Source organism: Oncorhynchus tshawytscha, linkage group LG10, assembly GCF_018296145.1.
Source record: "Oncorhynchus tshawytscha isolate Ot180627B linkage group LG10, Otsh_v2.0, whole genome shotgun sequence".
NCBI lineage: Eukaryota > Metazoa > Chordata > Actinopteri > Salmoniformes > Salmonidae > Oncorhynchus > Oncorhynchus tshawytscha.
The window spans coordinates 1,342,726-1,360,807 of NC_056438.1; the positions used below are offsets into that span (position 1 = coordinate 1,342,726).

Consider the following 18,082-nt stretch of genomic DNA (forward strand, 5'->3'; position numbering starts at 1 on the left):
GTAAAATCCACAGTACAGTTCCAGTCCCCCCCTAAAACCATACACCCCTCTTGATCACACTGTCTTAAGGTTTCCTTTATTTTATCAAATATAGCAATACGGTCTGTACCCTCATTAGGAGCATAAACAATAAAAATAAATATATTAAAAAAAACATAACATCCACCTTGACCAATAAAACCCGACCCTTGACAATCTCTGCTGTATATACCACAGTCACCCCTAAACCTGAGGAAAACAAGATTGCCACCCCAGCACCAAAATTAGTACTGTGACTGAATATATGCTGCCCCTCCCACCACATACCCCAGTCAACCTCATTTTCCTCATCGCTATGTGTCTCCTGTAGGAAAACTACATTAAGCCTTTTCTGTTTTATTACTTCTAATACCCAAGCCCTCTTATTCCTGTCCCTTCCCCCATTAATACTGAGAGAACCTCCCCTTAGTACCTCCATATAGAAAAGAGAAAAGAAAAGCAGAAGAAACCACAGAGAAACCAACGAGAAAAAAGACACCCTATGAAGCATGATCATCATCATTCTTTTTTTTCTTCTCTTAACCTGACCACGTTTCCCACCACTTTTTGCTGCTGCAACAGCAGTAATACATTTCCTCAAGCGAAACCGCTTCTTCTCACTCAATTGGTCTAACCCCACCGTCTTCTGTAACATCACAGCTGACCTCACAAACCTATCAATATCAAAATAATCTGCCAATTTGACAGATTTCCCAAAAGTCTGATCCAGAAACCCATTTACCTCCTCTAGGTCGTAAATTGAGTCCTCACCAGCAGCTGTCATATCTAAAGAGATATCCATATCCTTCTCCTGATCCTCAGCTGAGAACACAGTCAACTGACTCCCCTCTACCACATCCCTTTCAACACTCCCCACTTGCCCCCATCACCAGGCATCTCCTCCACTACCTGGGAGCCTAGCTCCACATGAAAACCCTCCTGTACCCCATTACTCGTAGTGGGCATCTCCTCCACTCCCTGGGAGCCTAGCTCCACATGAACCCCCTCCTTTCCCCAGCACTCGTACTGCGCACCTGCTCACCAGTCTGAGGAAATGGCTCTTCAGATACATCCTTACCTTCTACAACTTTTCTGCTGTATAACATTATAAATAAACACCTGTCGCCGAAATGACATAACCTATTTCAACGCCGGGTGTTTGCAACCCAACGGGACAACCTTAATTGAACTGGCGAACTTCCCACAGCACAATAACTCGTGCTCCAATAGCTCATTAGGAATAAACGGTGGTACATTTGAAATTGTTACGGAGAAATAAGCGACGTAACTTGAATAAACATTCCTTTAAGAAGTACACCATGCTCAACCATCTGATCAACTAGACACTCTTCTTTAAGAAGTACACCATGCTCAACCATCCGATCAACTAGACACTCTTCTTTAAGAAGTACACCATGCTCAACCATCCGATCAACTAGACACTCTTCTTTAAGAAGTACACCATGCTCAACCATCCGATCAACTAGACACTCTTCTTTAAGAAGTACACCATGCTCAACCATCCGATCAACAAGACACTCTTCTTTAAGAAGTACACCATGCTCAACCATCCGATCAACAAGACACTCTTCTTTAAGAAATACCACCACTGCTTTATTCATCCGGGATGCATAAGCAACATTCTCATAGCCTACCTTCTCGCCCACGGCGACCAGAAACTCCTCCACCATGACAGTAGCTTCAGTAACACACCTAAAGCCGTGCCGGAGTGACAGGGACGACATCCCCATTCGTGCTGCCATCCCCGCCAAAATCAGGTAATTCTACCACAACAAAAATAATAACCTTAATCATGCAAGAAGAAAACCAAAAAATGCCACAAAGAAATAGAAAACCGAAAGAAAGTTGTGAATATCTAGCTCTACACAACACACGCACTCCTTCGCTCATACAATTCCCAGCATGCACCAAACACACCCGGCATGCAGAGAGAGAGAGGGAGAGATACATAGTCAGTCTGATATCTGTACTATTGTAATATATTCCAGAGAGTCTGTATCACATCTGAGTTAAACTTTGATGTGTTCTACCAGTCTACACCAGATTCAATAGGAAACCATTTGATTAGTTCTACCAGTCTACACCAGATTCAATATGACACCCTTGGATTAGTTCTACCAGTCTACAACAGATTCAGATTATGGATCCCCAGGATCACAGCTCCAGCTGTATATAATATATGAACATCATATATAAACAGGTAATATATAAACATCATATATAAACAGGTCTCTCCAGGAGCACAGCTCCAGCTGTATATAATATATAAACATCATATATAAACAGGTCTCTCCAGGATCACAGCACCAGCTGTATATAATATATAAACATCATATATAAACAGGTTTCTCCAGGATCACAGCTCCAGCTGTATATAATATATAAACATCATATATAAACATAACATCAGCTATCTGAAACCAGATGAACCACTAAACACTATAATGTTAGTAGATGGTGTTTGTGGACATACCATGTACTGTGATGTTGACAGCATTGCTGTGTTCTCCAGACCCAGACTCACACCAGTACACTCCACTGTCTGATGGTATTAGTGACACGTTGCATGAAGACCCCTGTTGTTTTCCCCAGTCAGTATTACACTCTGAAAGGATTCCTCTCTCTGTGTATATTTTCAGTCTCCATCCAGCAGAGTTCATCTGAACCTCACAGCTCAGAGAGACAGACTCATATTTAAAGAACTGAGATCTGTCAGGACTGACACTCAGAGATGCTGGAAGAGAGAGATTTGAGAGAGAGAGAGAGAGAGAGACAGAGACAGAGACAGAGAGTGAGATAGGGAGAGACAGAGAGAGACAGAGAGAGACAGAAAGATAACCAAAGAAAATGAACAACAATGACAAATGGTTTGAAGAACCTAAGAAAGATATTGAGAAACCTATCTAACCAAAAACATAGAGACCCAGAAAACCTGAGCCTACATCTTCACTATGGTGAATCAATGAAACAATATAGAAATAGACTACGGAAAAAGAAGGAACAGCACATCAGAAATCAACTGAATGTCATTGAAGAATCCATAGACTAACCTCTTCTGGGAAAATGGGAAAACACTAAACAAACAAAACACAAAGAATTATCTATCCAAAATGGAGATGTGTTGATAAACCACATCTCCAATCTTGTTGGCTTTATAACAAAGAACAAGCAGCAAAACCATATACATGATCAAATACAAATCTTAGAATAAACTTTTAAAGACTACCAGAACTCACTGGATTCCTCAAATAAATTGAATGAACTACAGGACAAAATACAAATCCTACAACCTAAAAAAGCCTGTGGGGTTGATGGTACCCTAAGTGATATGATAAAATATACAGAGCACAAATTTCAATTAACTCTTTAACATCATCCTCAGCTCTGCCCCAATATTTAGAACCAAGGACTGACCACAAAATCCACAAAAGTTGTTGAGTTAATAAACTATATAACCTTCCTGTATCCTGACTAGATCAGATGGAGTTAAACTATATAACCTTCCTGTATCCTGACTAGATCAGATGGTGTTAAACTATATAACCTTCCTGTATTCTGACTAGATCAGATGGAGTTAAACTATATAACCTTCCTGTATCCTGACTAGATCAGATGGTGTTAAACTATATAACCTTCCTGTATCCTGACTAGATCAGATGGTGGTAAACTATATAACCTTCCTGTATCCTGACTAGATCAGATGGTGTTAAACTATATAACCTTCCTGTATTCTGACTAGATCAGATGGTGGTAAACTATATAACCTTCCTGTATCCTGACTAGATCAGATGGTGTTAAACTATATAACCTTCCTGTATTCTGACTAGATCAGATGGTGGTAAACTATATAACCTTCCTGTATCCTGACTAGATCAGATGGTGGTAAACTATATAACCTTCCTGTATCCTGACTAGATCAGATGGTGGTAAACTATATAACCTTCCTGTATTCTGACTAGATGGAGTTAAACTATATAACCTTCCTGTATTCTGACTAGATCAGATGGTGTTAAACTATATAACCTTCCTGTATCCTGACTAGATCAGATGGTGTTAAACTATATAACCTTCCTGTATCCTGACTAGATCAGATGGTGTTAAACTATATAACCTTCCTGTATTCTGACTAGATGGAGTTAAACTATATAACCTTCCTGTATCCTGACTAGATCAGATGGTGTTAAACTATATAACCTTCCTGTATTCTGACTAGATGGTGTTAAACTATATAACCTTCCTGTATTCTGACTAGATGGAATTAAACTATATAACCTTCCTGTATTCTGACTAGATGGTGTTAAACTATATAACCTTCCTGTATCCTGACTAGATCAGATGGAGTTAAACTATATAACCTTCCTGTATTCTGACTAGATGGTGTTAAACTATATAACCTTCCTGTATCCTGACTAGATCAGATGGAGTTAAACTACATAACCTTCCTGTATCCTGACTAGATCAGATGGTGTTAAACTATATAACCTTCCTGTATCCTGACTAGATGGTGTTAAACTATATAACATTCCTGTATTCTGACTAGATCAGATGGTGGTAAACTATATAACCTTCCTGTATCCTGACTAGATGGTGTTAAACTATATAACCTTCCTGTATCCTGACTAGATGGTGTTAAACTATATAACCTTCCTGTATCCTGACTAGATCAGATGGTGTTAAACTATATAACCTTCCTGTATTCTGACTAGATGGTGTTAAACTATATAACATTCCTGTATTCTGACTAGATCAGATGGTGGTAAACTATATAACCTTCCTGTATTCTGACTAGATGCAGGTAAACTATATAACCTTCCTGTATTCTGACAAGATGGAGTTAAACTATATAACCTTCCTGTATTCTGACTAGATCAGATGGTGGTAAACTATATAACCTTCCTGTATTCTGACTAGATGGTGTTAAACTATATAACCTTCCTGTATTCTGACTAGATGGAATTAAACTATATAACCTTCCTGTATTCTGACTAGATGGTGTTAAACTATATAACCTTCCTGTATTCTGACTAGATCAGGTGGAGTTAAACTATATAACCTTCCTGTATTCTGACTAGATGGAGTTAAACTATATAACCTTCCTGTATTCTGACTAGATGGAGTTAAACTATATAACCTTCCTGTATTCTGACTAGATCAGATGGTGTTAAACTATATAACCTTCCTGTATTCTGACTAGATCAGGTGGAGTTAAACTATATAACCTTCCTGTATTCTGACTAGATGGAGTTAAACTATATAACCTTCCTGTATTCTGACTAGATCAGATGGTGTTAAACTATATAACCTTCCTGTATTCTGACTAGATCAGATGGTGTTAAACTATATAACCTTCCTGTATTCTGACTAGATGGAGTTAAACTATATAACCTTCCTGTATTCTGACTAGATCAGATGGTGTTAAACTATATAACCTTCCTGTATTCTGACTAGATCAGGTGGAGTTAAACTATATAACCTTCCTGTATTCTGACTAGATCAGATGGTGTTAAACTATATAACCTTCCTGTATTCTGACTAGATGGAGGTAAACTATATAACCTTCCTGTATTCTGACTAGACGGAGTTAAACTATATAACCTTCCTGTATTCTGACTAGATGGTGTTAAACTATATAACCTTCCTGTATTCTGACTAGATCAGATGGAGGTAAACTATATAACCTTCCTGTATACACTTTACAACATGGTTCAATCAGAGATACAGTTATCAACACTTTACAACATGGTTCAATCAGAGATACAGTTATCAACACTTTACAACATGACAAACTTAGTTATGACATGCCTGCAACAAATGCTGACACTACACATCCAATTATCTGACCAAATTGTGAAAGAACAAGAATTGTGCTTTTGATGTCCGTAAAGTCAGTTATTGTTGTCTATCAACAAGCCACCGGGTTCTGACAACTTGGATGGGAAATAACTGACTGTTATAGCGGATGAATTTGCCACTCCTATTTGCCATATCTTTAATTTAAACCTACTAGAGAGTGTGTGCCCTCAGACCTGGAGGGAAGCTAAAGTCAGTCCGCTACCTAAGAATAGTAAAGCCCCTTTACTGGCTCAAATAGCTGACCAGTCAGCCTGTCACCAACCCTTAATAAACTACGGTAAAAAATTGTGTTCAACCAGATACAATGCTATTTCACAGTAAAGAAATTGACAACAGACTTTCAGCACGCTAATAAGGAAGAACACTCAACAAGCACAGCGCTTACACAAATAACTGATGATTGGCTGAGAGAGAGAAATAAAGGGAAATGTTACTACTATAGAACAGGTGATGAGTATCGATAAATGTTACTATTATAGAACAAGTGATGAGTAGAGATACATGTTACTATTATAGAACAGGTGATGAATATAGAGAAATGTACTCACCTCCACCTTGTCCGAGGCTACAGTATACCAGTGTACTCAACAGCACTGAAACACACAGAGAGAACTATCACTATGGTACATGATGTAAACACTGAAACACACAGAGAGAACTATCACTATGGTACATGATGTAAACACTGAAACACACAGAGAGAACTATCACTACGGTAAATGATGTAAACACTGAAACACACAGAGAGAACTATCACTATGGTACATGATGTAAACACTGAAACACACAGAGAGAACTATCACTATGGTACATGATGTAAACACTGAAACACACAGAGAGAACTATCACTATGGTACATGATGTAAACACTGAAACACACAGAGAGAACTATCACTGTGTTACATGATGTAAACACTGAAACACACAGAGAGAACTATCACTATGGTACATGATGTAAACACTGAAACACACAGAGAGAACTATCACTATGGTACATGATGTAAACACTGAAACACACAGAGAGAACTATCACTATGGTACATGATGTAAACACTGAAACACACAGAGAGAACTATCACTATGGTACATGATGTAAACACTGAAACACACAGAGAGAACTATCACTATGGTACATGATGTAAACACTGAAACACACAGAGAGAACTATCACTATGGTACATGATGTAAACACTGAAACACACAGAGAGAACTATCACTATGGTACATGATGTAAACACTGAAACACACAGAGAGAACTATCACTATGGTCCATGATGGAAACACTGAAACACACAGAGAGAACTATCACTATGGTACATGATGTAAACACTGAAACACACAGAGAGAACTATCACTATGGTACATGATGTAAACACTGAAACACACAGAGAGAACTATCACTATGGTACATGATGTAAACACTGAAACACACAGAGAGAACTATCACTATGGTACATGATGTAAACACTGAAACACACAGAGAGAACTATTACTATGGTCCATGATGGAAACACTGAAACACACAGAGAGAACTATCACTATGGTACATGATGGAAACCCTGAAACACACAGAGAGAACTATTACTATGGTACATGATGTAAACACTGAAACACACAGAGAGAACTATCACTATGGTACATGATGTAAACACTGAAACACACAGAGAGAACTATCACTATGGTACATGTTGTAAACACTGAAACACACAGAGAGAACTATCACTATGGTACATAATTTAAACACTCAAAACACCATACCCTTGATGTAAACACTGAGCTGAACCACAGATATGAATTTACTTAATAGTCTATTGACACATTCTTGTGTGAATCTTAATAACATAATACAAAAATTCCCATCAAAATCTGTCAATTTAAGAGAGAAATCAGTTTTTAATTTAAGAGATACTGTATCTGTTGTTTTGCATCGGCTGCATTGCAATCCACAGCATCAGACTATGTTGGCCTTCGAAACTACAAACTAATATGACCCCACTATGGAAAGAGGAGACTCTCAGCTGCAAACTAATATGACCCCAAGCATTTCGCTACACTCGCATTAACATCTGCTAACCATGTGTATGTGACAAATAAAATTTGATTTGATATGGAAAGAGGAGACTCTCAGATACAAACTAATATGACCCCACTATGGAAAGGGGAGACTCTCACAAACACAATGGTACTCTACGACACCCACAAGTCTCATGGGACTCATCTGAAGGTAACACATACAAATGAATGCAAGTAAATAAATACATTGGGGATAATGGGTTTCAGCAATCTGTAAGAACCGACACTGGAGATGAGAAGCAGGTACGGACAGTGAACATTTAATTTTCCACAGATAAGGGATGGGACAGGAACAGCATCAGAACTGGGTAATACAAAGACATACAACAACTGAAGCAGGGAACAGAGCTGGGAAACAGACAGATATAGGGGTAATGACACAGGTGATTGAGTCCAGGTGGTGAGTCCAATAATCGCTGATGCGCATGACGAGGGAAGCAGGGGTGCGTAATGATGGTGGCAGGAGTGTGTTGTGCTGGGCAGCCTGGCACCCTTGTGCCCACAAGTGCCAGAGAGGGTGAGCGGAAGCAGGGGTGATATACAGTGCCTTGCGAAAGTATTCGGCCCCTTTGAACTTTGCAACCTTTTGCCACATTTCAGGCTTCAAACATAAAGATATAAAACTGTATTTTTTGTGAAGAATCAACAACAAGTGGGACACAATCATGAAGTGGAACGACATTTATTGCATATTTCAAACTTTTTTAACAAATCAAAAACTGAAAAATTGGGCGTGCAAAATTATTCAGCCCCTTTATTTTCAGTGCAGCAATGATCATGGTTGGCAAGTTGTTAATTGTTGTTTAACAAGCTAACGTTAGCTGGCTTGCTCCCTAGCTGACTTTATCATTTGTTTCCCAGAGCTGTTTTAACGTTACAGGATGTATGTACAACACCCGTTGATCAAGACAGGTGTCAGTAAACATCAGCAAAAAAAAGCATAATGAAACTGTTACCAGCAGAGCTGGTCAGGGTGTTTTCATGTTATCCAGAGGTAAAGAAATCCTCGGCCAGAGCGGTAAGTGTGCTCCGAGAGCTAAATGAGATGGGTGGGGCTAAATCTTAAGAGAGTGTGAACGATGCTGAATGGGTGTAGACAAAGAGCTCTTCACTAGATACCAAAATAATCAAGGGTTATTTTCTCAAAAGTGAGTTTACAAGTTGATCAGCTTACAAAGCAGAATGACTTTCCCATTGTTCCTCAAATGCAGTGTATGATCTACCATTTTGTTGCTCTGAGTCTCTACTTTTATCCAATGTAAAAAACAACATTTCAAATGTTGCTACATGAGACCGAATCCAGGTGGTGAGACACATATCTCATTCATATAGTACAGAAACTTCAAAACATTATTCCTTATTATTTATTTTTTGACATTTATGAATGTGGTATTCAATGTGTTTCTATAGTAGTAAAGGCCAAATGTAATACTTCATCAAATAATTGTTACTGTTATTTGTTACAGTCATTGACAGCAGAGAACTGGAAGGAAAGGCGGCCAAATGAGGAATAGGCTTTGGGGGTGAGGGGTGAAATATACCTGCTGGAGCGCGTGCACGGGTGGGTGCTGCTATGGTGACCAGTGAGCTGAGAAATGCAGGATTTTACCTAGCAAAGATCATAGATGACCTGGAGCCAGTGGGTTTGGGGACGAATATGAAGCGAGGGCCAGCCAACGAGACCATACAGATCGCGGTGGTGGGTATTATATGGGGCTTTGGTGACAAAACAGATGGTACTGTGAAATACTGCATCCGAATTGCTGAGTAGAGTGTTGGAGGCTATTCTATGAATGACATCGACGAAGTCAAGGATCAGTAGGATCCAGTTTTACGAGGGTATGGTTGGCTGCATGAGTGCAGGATGCTTTGTTGCGAAATAGGTTTAATTTGGGATTGGAGATGTTTAATGTGAGTCTAGAAGGAGAGTTTACAGTCTAACCAGACACCTAGGTGTTTGTAATTGTCCATATATTCTAAGCCAGAACAATCCAGAGTAGTGATGCTGGTCGGGCGGCAAGGTGCGGCAGCAATCAGTTGAAGAGCATGCATTTAATTTTACTTCCAGCGAAGAGCAGTTGGAGGCCACGGAAGGAGAAATGTATGGCATTGAAGCTCGTCTGGATGTTAGTTATCACAGTGTCCAAAGAAGGGCCAGAAGTATACAGAATGGTGTTGTCTGACTAGAGGTGGAACAGAGCATCATGAGCAGCAAGAGCAACATCATTGATGTATACAGAGAAAAGAGTCGGCCCTAGAATTTAACCCTTTGGCACCCCATAGATACTGCCAGAGGTCCGGACAACAGGCCCCCGATTTGACACACTGAACTCTGTCTGAGAAGTAGTTGGTGAACCAGGCGAGGCAGTCATTTGAGAAACCAAGGCTGTTGAGTCTGCCAATAAAAATGCAATGATTGACAGAGTCGAATGCCTTGGCCAGGTCGATGAATACGGCTGCACAGTATTGTCTTTTATCGATGGCGGTTATGATAACGTTTACGACCTTGAGCGTGGCTGAGGTGCACCCATGACCAGCTCGGAAACCAGATTGCATAGTGGAGAATGTACAGTGGGATTCAAAATGGTCGGTGATCTGTCAGTTAACTTGGCTTTCGAAGACCTTAGAAAGGCAGGTTAGGATAGTTAAAGGTCTGTAACAGTTTGGGTCTAGAGCGTCTCCCCTTTGAAGAGAGGGATGACCAATGACCGTGGCAGCTTTCCAATCTTTGGGAATCTCAGACGATAAGAAAGAAATTGAACAGGATAGAAAAAGGGGTTGCATCAATTTCATCAGATAATTTTTAGAAAGAGAGGATCCAGATTGTCTGACCTGGCTGAGACAAGGCTACAGTCCCATTACCCCCCTTGCTGACCTGGCTGAGACAAGGCTACAGTCCCATTATCCCCTGTTGCCCTGGCTGAGACAAGACTACAGTCCCATTACCCCCCTGGTGACCTGGCTGAGACAAGACTACAGTCCCATTACCCCCTGCTGACCTGGCTGAGACAAGGCTAGAGTTCAATTACCCCATGCATCTGTGGATATTATAATTAATCTATGTATTTTTGTCACATTGTAAACAAGATGGCATAGCAGTCAGACGTCTATTGTCCTCGTCTTGTCTTGTCCCGTATATATATATATTTACAACTTTCCTTGCATACATTTTTATATATATTCTTTCTTTTCCATAAACTCATCTTCAAAACATTCTCCTGCAACCCGCCTCACCAATTTATATATTTTTTAAATTAAGTATTATTTAACTCAAATCTGTAATCCTCCATAGAAGCTAGACAGAAGCTAGCCAGAAGCTAATCCAGAAGCTAGCCAGAAGCTAGCCTGAAGCTAACAGAAGCTAATCAGAAGCTAGTTAGCTTCTTTACTGGCTAATCGTTAGTATTCAGCTAACCACGGTTTGTGGTCATCCTTTATCTTGAAAATCTATCGCCAGTTTTGTACGGCGTGGCTCAGACCGAACATACCGGACCTATTTTCTCTCCATGTCCCCGGATTTCAACCGCTAACTCTGGACATTTATACCTGGATCTCGCAGCTAGCTAGCTGCTATCCATGTGACTATCGGCTTACGTCGATTCCGGAGCAAACATCAATTATTCCGGAGCTAGCCAGCTGAAGAGTTCCATCAATCATTACTGGGCTACAATCACCTATCCGGACCCATTTTACTGCCAACGCGGAGCCCCACCGGGCCTTCACAACTGGACTACCGACGTTATCTACCCGAGGGAGTTATCCAGTGTGGCTCCTCCGTCGCGACGTTACCTGAACGCCCATCTGCGGTCCGCTAATCGTTAGCTGTCTTATCGGCTGCTATTTGAATAGACATATCGGACAATTTATATATATTTTTATTTTTATTTTTTTTCTTGGGCCTCTATAACTATATCTATTGTTTTTTTATTTGCGAATTGGATTGATCTCCTCTACCACACGGAACCCCACTGATCCTACCGACGGAAACGCACGAGGTGGCTAAAAACAGACCTCCATCCTATGCTAGCTTGCTACCGATGGCCCAGCTAGCTGTCTGAATCGCCGTGACCCCAACCAACCTCACTACTCACTGGACCCTTTTGATCACTCGACTAAGCATGCCTCTCCTTAATGTCAATATGCCTTGTCCATTGCTGTTCTGGTTAGTGTTTATTGGCTTATTTCACTGTAGAGCCTCTAGTCCTGCTCACTATACCTTACCGAACCTATTAGTTCCACCACCCACACATGCGATGACATCTCCTGGTTTCAATGATGTTTCTAGAGACAATATCTCTCTCATCATCACTCAATACCTAGGTTTACCTCCACTGTATTCACATCCTACCATACCTTTGTCTGTACATTATACCTTGAAGCTATTTTATTCGCCCCCAGAAACCTCCTTTTACTCTCTGTTCCAGACGTTCTAGACGACCAATTCTTATTGCTTTTAGCCATACCCTTATCCTACTCCACCTGCCCGCCTGTCCAACATCACTACTCTGGACGGCTCTGACTTAGAATACGTGGACAACTACAAATACCTAGGTGTCTGGTTAGACTGTAAACTCTCCTTCCAGACCCGCATCAAACATCTCCAATCCAAAGTTAAATCTAGAATTGGCTTTCTATTTCGCAACAAAGCATCCTTCACTCATGCTGCCAAACATACCCTTGTAAAACTGACCATCCTACCAATCCTCGACTTTGGTGATGTCATTTACAAAATAGCCTCCAATACCCTACTCAACAAATTGGATGCAGTCTATCACAGTGCCATCTGTTTTGTCACCAAAGCCCCATATACTACACACTATTGTGACCTGTACGCTCTCTTTGGCTGGCCCCTGATTCATACTCGTCGCCAAACCCACTGGCTCCATGTCATATACAAGACCCTGCTAGGTAAAGTCCCCCTTATCTCAGCTCGTTGGTCACCATAGCATCACCCACCTGTAGCACGTGCTCCAGCAGGTATATCTCTCAGGTCACCCCCAAAACCAATTATTTCTTTGGCTTAGTTCTCTGCTGCCAATGACTGGAAGGAACTACACAAATCTCTGAAACTGGAAGCACTTATCTCCCTCACTAGCTTTAAGCACCAACTGTCAGAGCAGCTCACAGATTACTGCACCTGTACATAGCCCACCTATAATTTAGCCAAAACAACTACCTCTTTCCCTACTGTATTTATTTTATTTATTGATTTATTTTGCTCCTTTGCACCCCATTATGTTTATTTCACATTCTTCCACTGCAAATCTACCATTCCAGTGTTTACTTGCTATATTGTATTTACTTTGCCACCATGGCCTTTTTCTGCCTTTACCTCCCTTATCTCACCTCATTTGCTCACATCGTATATAGCCTTGTTTATACTGTATTAATGACTGTATGTTTGTTTTACTCCATGTGTAACTCTGTGTTGTTGTATCTGTCGAACTGCTTTGCTTTATCTTGGCCAGGTCGCAATTGTAAATGAGAACTTGTTCTCAACTTGCCTACCTGGTTAAATAAAGGTGCATTTTATTTTTTATTGTTTTTTATTTCACCTTTATTTAACCAGGTAGGCAAGTTGAGAACAAGTTCTCATTTACAATAAATAAATAAATATAATCTATGTATATTATAATTTGATTATAATCACAACCGCATATATTCCCCACCCCCAAGCAGACACATCGGTGGCCCTGAACGAACTTCATTTGACTCTATGTAAACTGGAAACCACATATCCCGAGGCTGCATTCATTGTAGCTGGGGATTTTAACAAGGTTAATCTGAAAACAAGACTCCCTATATTCTATCAGCATATCGATTGTGCAACCAGGGCTAGTAAAACCCTGGATCATTGTTATTCTAACTTCCGGGATGCATATTAGACCCTCCCCCGCCCTTCTTTCGGGAAAAGCTGACCACGACTCCATTTTGTTGCTTCCAGCCTATAGGAAAAAATCTAAAACAGGAAGCTCCCGCGCTCAGGTCTGTTCAACGCTGATCCGACCAATCTCATTCCACGCTTCAAGATTGCTTCGATGACGTGGATTGGGATATGTTCCGCATTGCGTCAAACAACAACATTGATGAATACGCTGATTCTGTGAGCGAGTTTATTAGCAAGTACATCGGCAACGTCGTACCCACAGCAACTATTAAAACATTCCCAAACCAGAAACCGTGGGTTGATGGCAGCATTCGCGCAAAACTGAAAGTGCGAACAACTGCTTTTAATCAGGGCAAGGTGACAGGAAACATGACCGAATACAAACAGTTTAGTTATTCCCTCCGCAAGGCAATCAAACAAGCTAAGCGTCAGAATAGAGACAAAGTAGAGTCGCAATTCAACGGCTCTGGCACGAGAGGTATGTGGCAGGGTCTGCAGTCAATCACAGACTACAAAAGAGACCTGTCGCGGAACAGGATGTCTTGCTCCCAGACAGACTAAACAACTTCTTCGATCCCTCTGAGAACACTGCCAACGACACTACCACTACCAAAACCTGCAGGCTCTCCTTCACTACAGCCGAGGTGAGTAAAACATTTAAACGTGTTAACCCTCGAAAGGCTGCAGGCCCAGACGGCATCCCTAGCCGCGTCCTCAGAGCATGCGCAGACCAGCTGGCTGGTGTGTTTACGGACATATTCAATCAACCCTTATACCAGTCTGCTGTTCCCACATGCTTCAAGAGGGCCACCATTGTTCCTGTTCCCAAGAAAGCTAAGGTAACTGAGCTAAACGACTACCGTCATCATAACACTCACTTCCGTCATCATTAAGTGCTTTGAGAGACTAGTCAAGGACCATATCACCTCCACCCTACCTGAAAGCCCTAGACCCACTCTAATTTGCTTACCGCCCAATAGGTCCACAGACGACGCAATCGCAACCACACTGCACACTGCACACTGCACACTGCCCTAACCCATCTGGACAAGAGGAATACCTATATGAGAATCCTGTTCATCGACTACAGTTCAGCATTTAACACCATAGTACCCTCCAAACTCATCATCAAGCTCGAGTCCCTGGGTCTCGACCCCGCCCTGTGCAACTGGGTACTGGACTTCCTGACGGGCCGCCCCCAGGTGGTGAGGGTAGGTAACAACATCTTCACCCCGCTGATCCTCAACACTGGGGCCCCACAGGGGTGTGTTCTGAGCTCTATCCTGTGCTCCCTGTTCACCCTTGACTGCGTGGCCATGCACGCCTCCAACTGAATCGTCAAGTTTGCAGACTACAATACAGTGGTAGGCCTGATTACCAACAATGACGAGACGGCCTACAGGGAGGAGGTGAGGGCCCTTGGAGTGTGGTGTCAGGAAAATAACCTCACGCTCAACGTCAACAAAACTAATGAGATGATCTTGGACTTCAGGAAACAGCAGAGGGACCACCCCTATCCATATCGACGGGACAGTAGTGGAGAGGGTAGAAAGTTTTAAGTTCCTTGGCGTACACATTACAGACAAACTGAACTGGTATACCCACACAGGCAGCGTGGTGAAGAAGGCGCAGCAAAATAGATGGCATCATGAGGCAGGAAAATGATGTGGATATATTGAAGCATCATCTCAACACATCAGTCAGGAAGGATTGGATTTTCTTTTGATTTTCCCATGATGTCAAGCAAAGACACACTTGAGTTTGAAGGTAGGCCTTGAAATACATCCACACATACACCTCCAATTGACTCAAATTATGTCAATTAGCCTATCAGAAGCCTCTAAAGCCATAACATCATTTTCTGGAATTTTCCAAGCTGTTTAATGGCACTCAGGCTTTGGAAATCAATGTCCTTTTCTACTTTTCTACTTGACTGAGGTCAGGGCTTTGTGATGGCCACTTGATTTTGTTGTCCTTAAGCCATTTTGCCACAACTTTGGAAGTATGCTTGGGGTTATTATCCATTTGGAAGACCCATTTGCGACCAAGCTTTAACTTCCTGACTGATGTGTTGAGATGAAGCTTCAATATATCCACATCATTTTCCTGCCTCATGATGCCATCTATTTTGCTTCATGGTTGGGGTGGTGCTCATCGGCTTGCAAGCATCCACCTTTTTCCTCCAAACATAACTATGGTCATTATGGCCAAACATTTCAATTTTTGTTTCATCAGACCATTTCTCTAAAAATTACCATCTTTGTCCCCATGTGCAGTTGCAGACCGTAGTCTGGTTTTTTTATGGCGTTTTTGGAGAAGTGGCTTCTTCCTTGCTGAATTGCCTTTCAGGTGATGTCGATATTGGACTCTTGTGGAAATAGATACTTTTGTTCCTGTCTCCTCCAGCATTTTCACAAGGTCCTTTGCTGATGTTCTGGGATTGATTTGCACTTTTCGCACGTTCATCTCTAGGAGACAGAACGCGTCTCCTTCCTGAGCGGTATGACAGCTGCGTGGTCCCATGGTGTTTATACTTGTGTACTATTGTTTGTACAGATGAACGTGGTACCTTCAGGCGTTTGGAAATTGTTCCCAAGGATGAACCAGACTTGTGGAGGTCTACCATTTTTTTTCTGGGGTCTTGGCTGATTTCTTTTGATTTCCACATGATGTCAAGCAAAGAGGCACTGAGTTTGAAGGTATGCCTTGAAATGCATCCAGAGGTACAACTCCAATTGACTCAAATGATGTCAATTAGCCTGTCAGAAGCCTCTAAAGCCATGACATAATTTTCTGGAAATTTCCAAGCTGTTTAAAGGCACAGTCAACTTAGTGTATGTAAACTTCTGACCCACTGGAAATGTGATTATTATAATTATAAGTGAAATAATCTGTCTGTAAATAATTGTTGTAAAAATGACTTGTGTCATGCACAAAGTAGATGACCAACGTTTGTTAACAAGAAATGTGTGGAGTGGTTGAAAAACAAGTTTTAATGACTCCAACCTAACTGCATGTAAACTTCCGGCTTCAACTGTAGATATTAAACAATACAGATTTGAGCTAATCCTTCAGATAATCATAAGATAGATGTGTTCCATCTCACCTGCCGAGACACACACACACACACACACACAGATTGAGAGAGAGAGAGAGGGTACTTACAGAGCTGCCAGCAGAGTGGTGTGAGTTCCATCCTGTCTTGCTGCTCAATGAGACTCTGTGATCTCCAGTTATACACTTATAGACTGTACTGTACTCCTCCTCCTCTTTCCTGTTCTGACCACACACACAAGACCCTGCTGACGACGTGGTGAAACAGAGGAAGAGAGAGTAGATTATCTTGTCTATACTTCCTCTACCACTGTATAATTCCATAGGTCTGAGAGTATTGACTAGCTGATGAAACAGACAGAGTAGATTATCTTGTCTATACTTCCTCTACCACTGTATATTTCTATAGATTTGAGAGCATTGAGTAGGTGATGAAACAGAGAGAGTAGATTATCTTGTCTATACTACCTCTACCACTGTATATTTCTATAGATCTGAGAGTATTGAGTAGGTGGTGAAACAGAGGAAGAGAGAGTAGATTATCTTGTCTATACTTCCTCTACCACTGTATATTTCTATAGATCTGAGAGTATTGACTAGCTGATGAAACAGAGAGAGTAGATCATCTTATCTATACTTCCTCTACCACTGTATATTTCTATAGATCTGAGAGTATTGACTAGCTGATGAAACAGAGAGAGTAGATTATCTTGTCTATACTTCCTCTACCACTGTATATTTCTATAGATCTGAGAGTATTGACTAGCTGATGAAACAGAGAGAGTAGATTATTTTGTCTATACTTCCTCTACCACTGTATATTTCTATAGATCTGAGAGTATTGACTAGCTGATGAAACAGAGAGAGTAGATTATCTTGTCTATACTTCCTCTACCACTGTATATTTCTATAGATCTGAGAGTATTGACTAGCTGATGAAACAGAGAGAGTAGATTATCTTGTCTATACTTCCTCTACCACTGTATATTTCTATAGATCTGAGAGTATTGACTAGCTGATGAAACAGAGAGAGTAGATTATCTTGTCTATACTTCCTCTACCACTGTATATTTCTTCATTGCCACTTCTCCCACCCCTGGACTAGGATCATATCCGTTAATGCCAACCATTCCCATGTGCTCAACTGTGTTATTCTGAGAGTATTGACCCCTAACC

General features: G+C 41.0%; 1 protein-coding gene across 1 annotated transcript in view; it reads right to left on the bottom strand.

Annotated features, from left to right (window-relative positions):
* LOC121847363 (low affinity immunoglobulin gamma Fc region receptor II-like) overlaps window positions 1-17,118 on the bottom strand; it is a 43,314-nt gene extending 26,196 nt beyond the window's left edge. The window contains exons 1-3 of the mRNA XM_042327977.1: window positions 17,018-17,118; window positions 6,441-6,485; window positions 2,513-2,773 (exon numbers count right to left, since the gene is read on the bottom strand). Coding sequence (XP_042183911.1) covers window positions 2,513-2,773; window positions 6,441-6,485; window positions 17,018-17,048 — 337 coding nt within the window. The 5' untranslated portion in view covers window positions 17,049-17,118. The remainder of the gene's footprint in view (window positions 1-2,512; window positions 2,774-6,440; window positions 6,486-17,017) is intronic.
* Window positions 17,119-18,082: the final 964 nt, after the last annotated feature.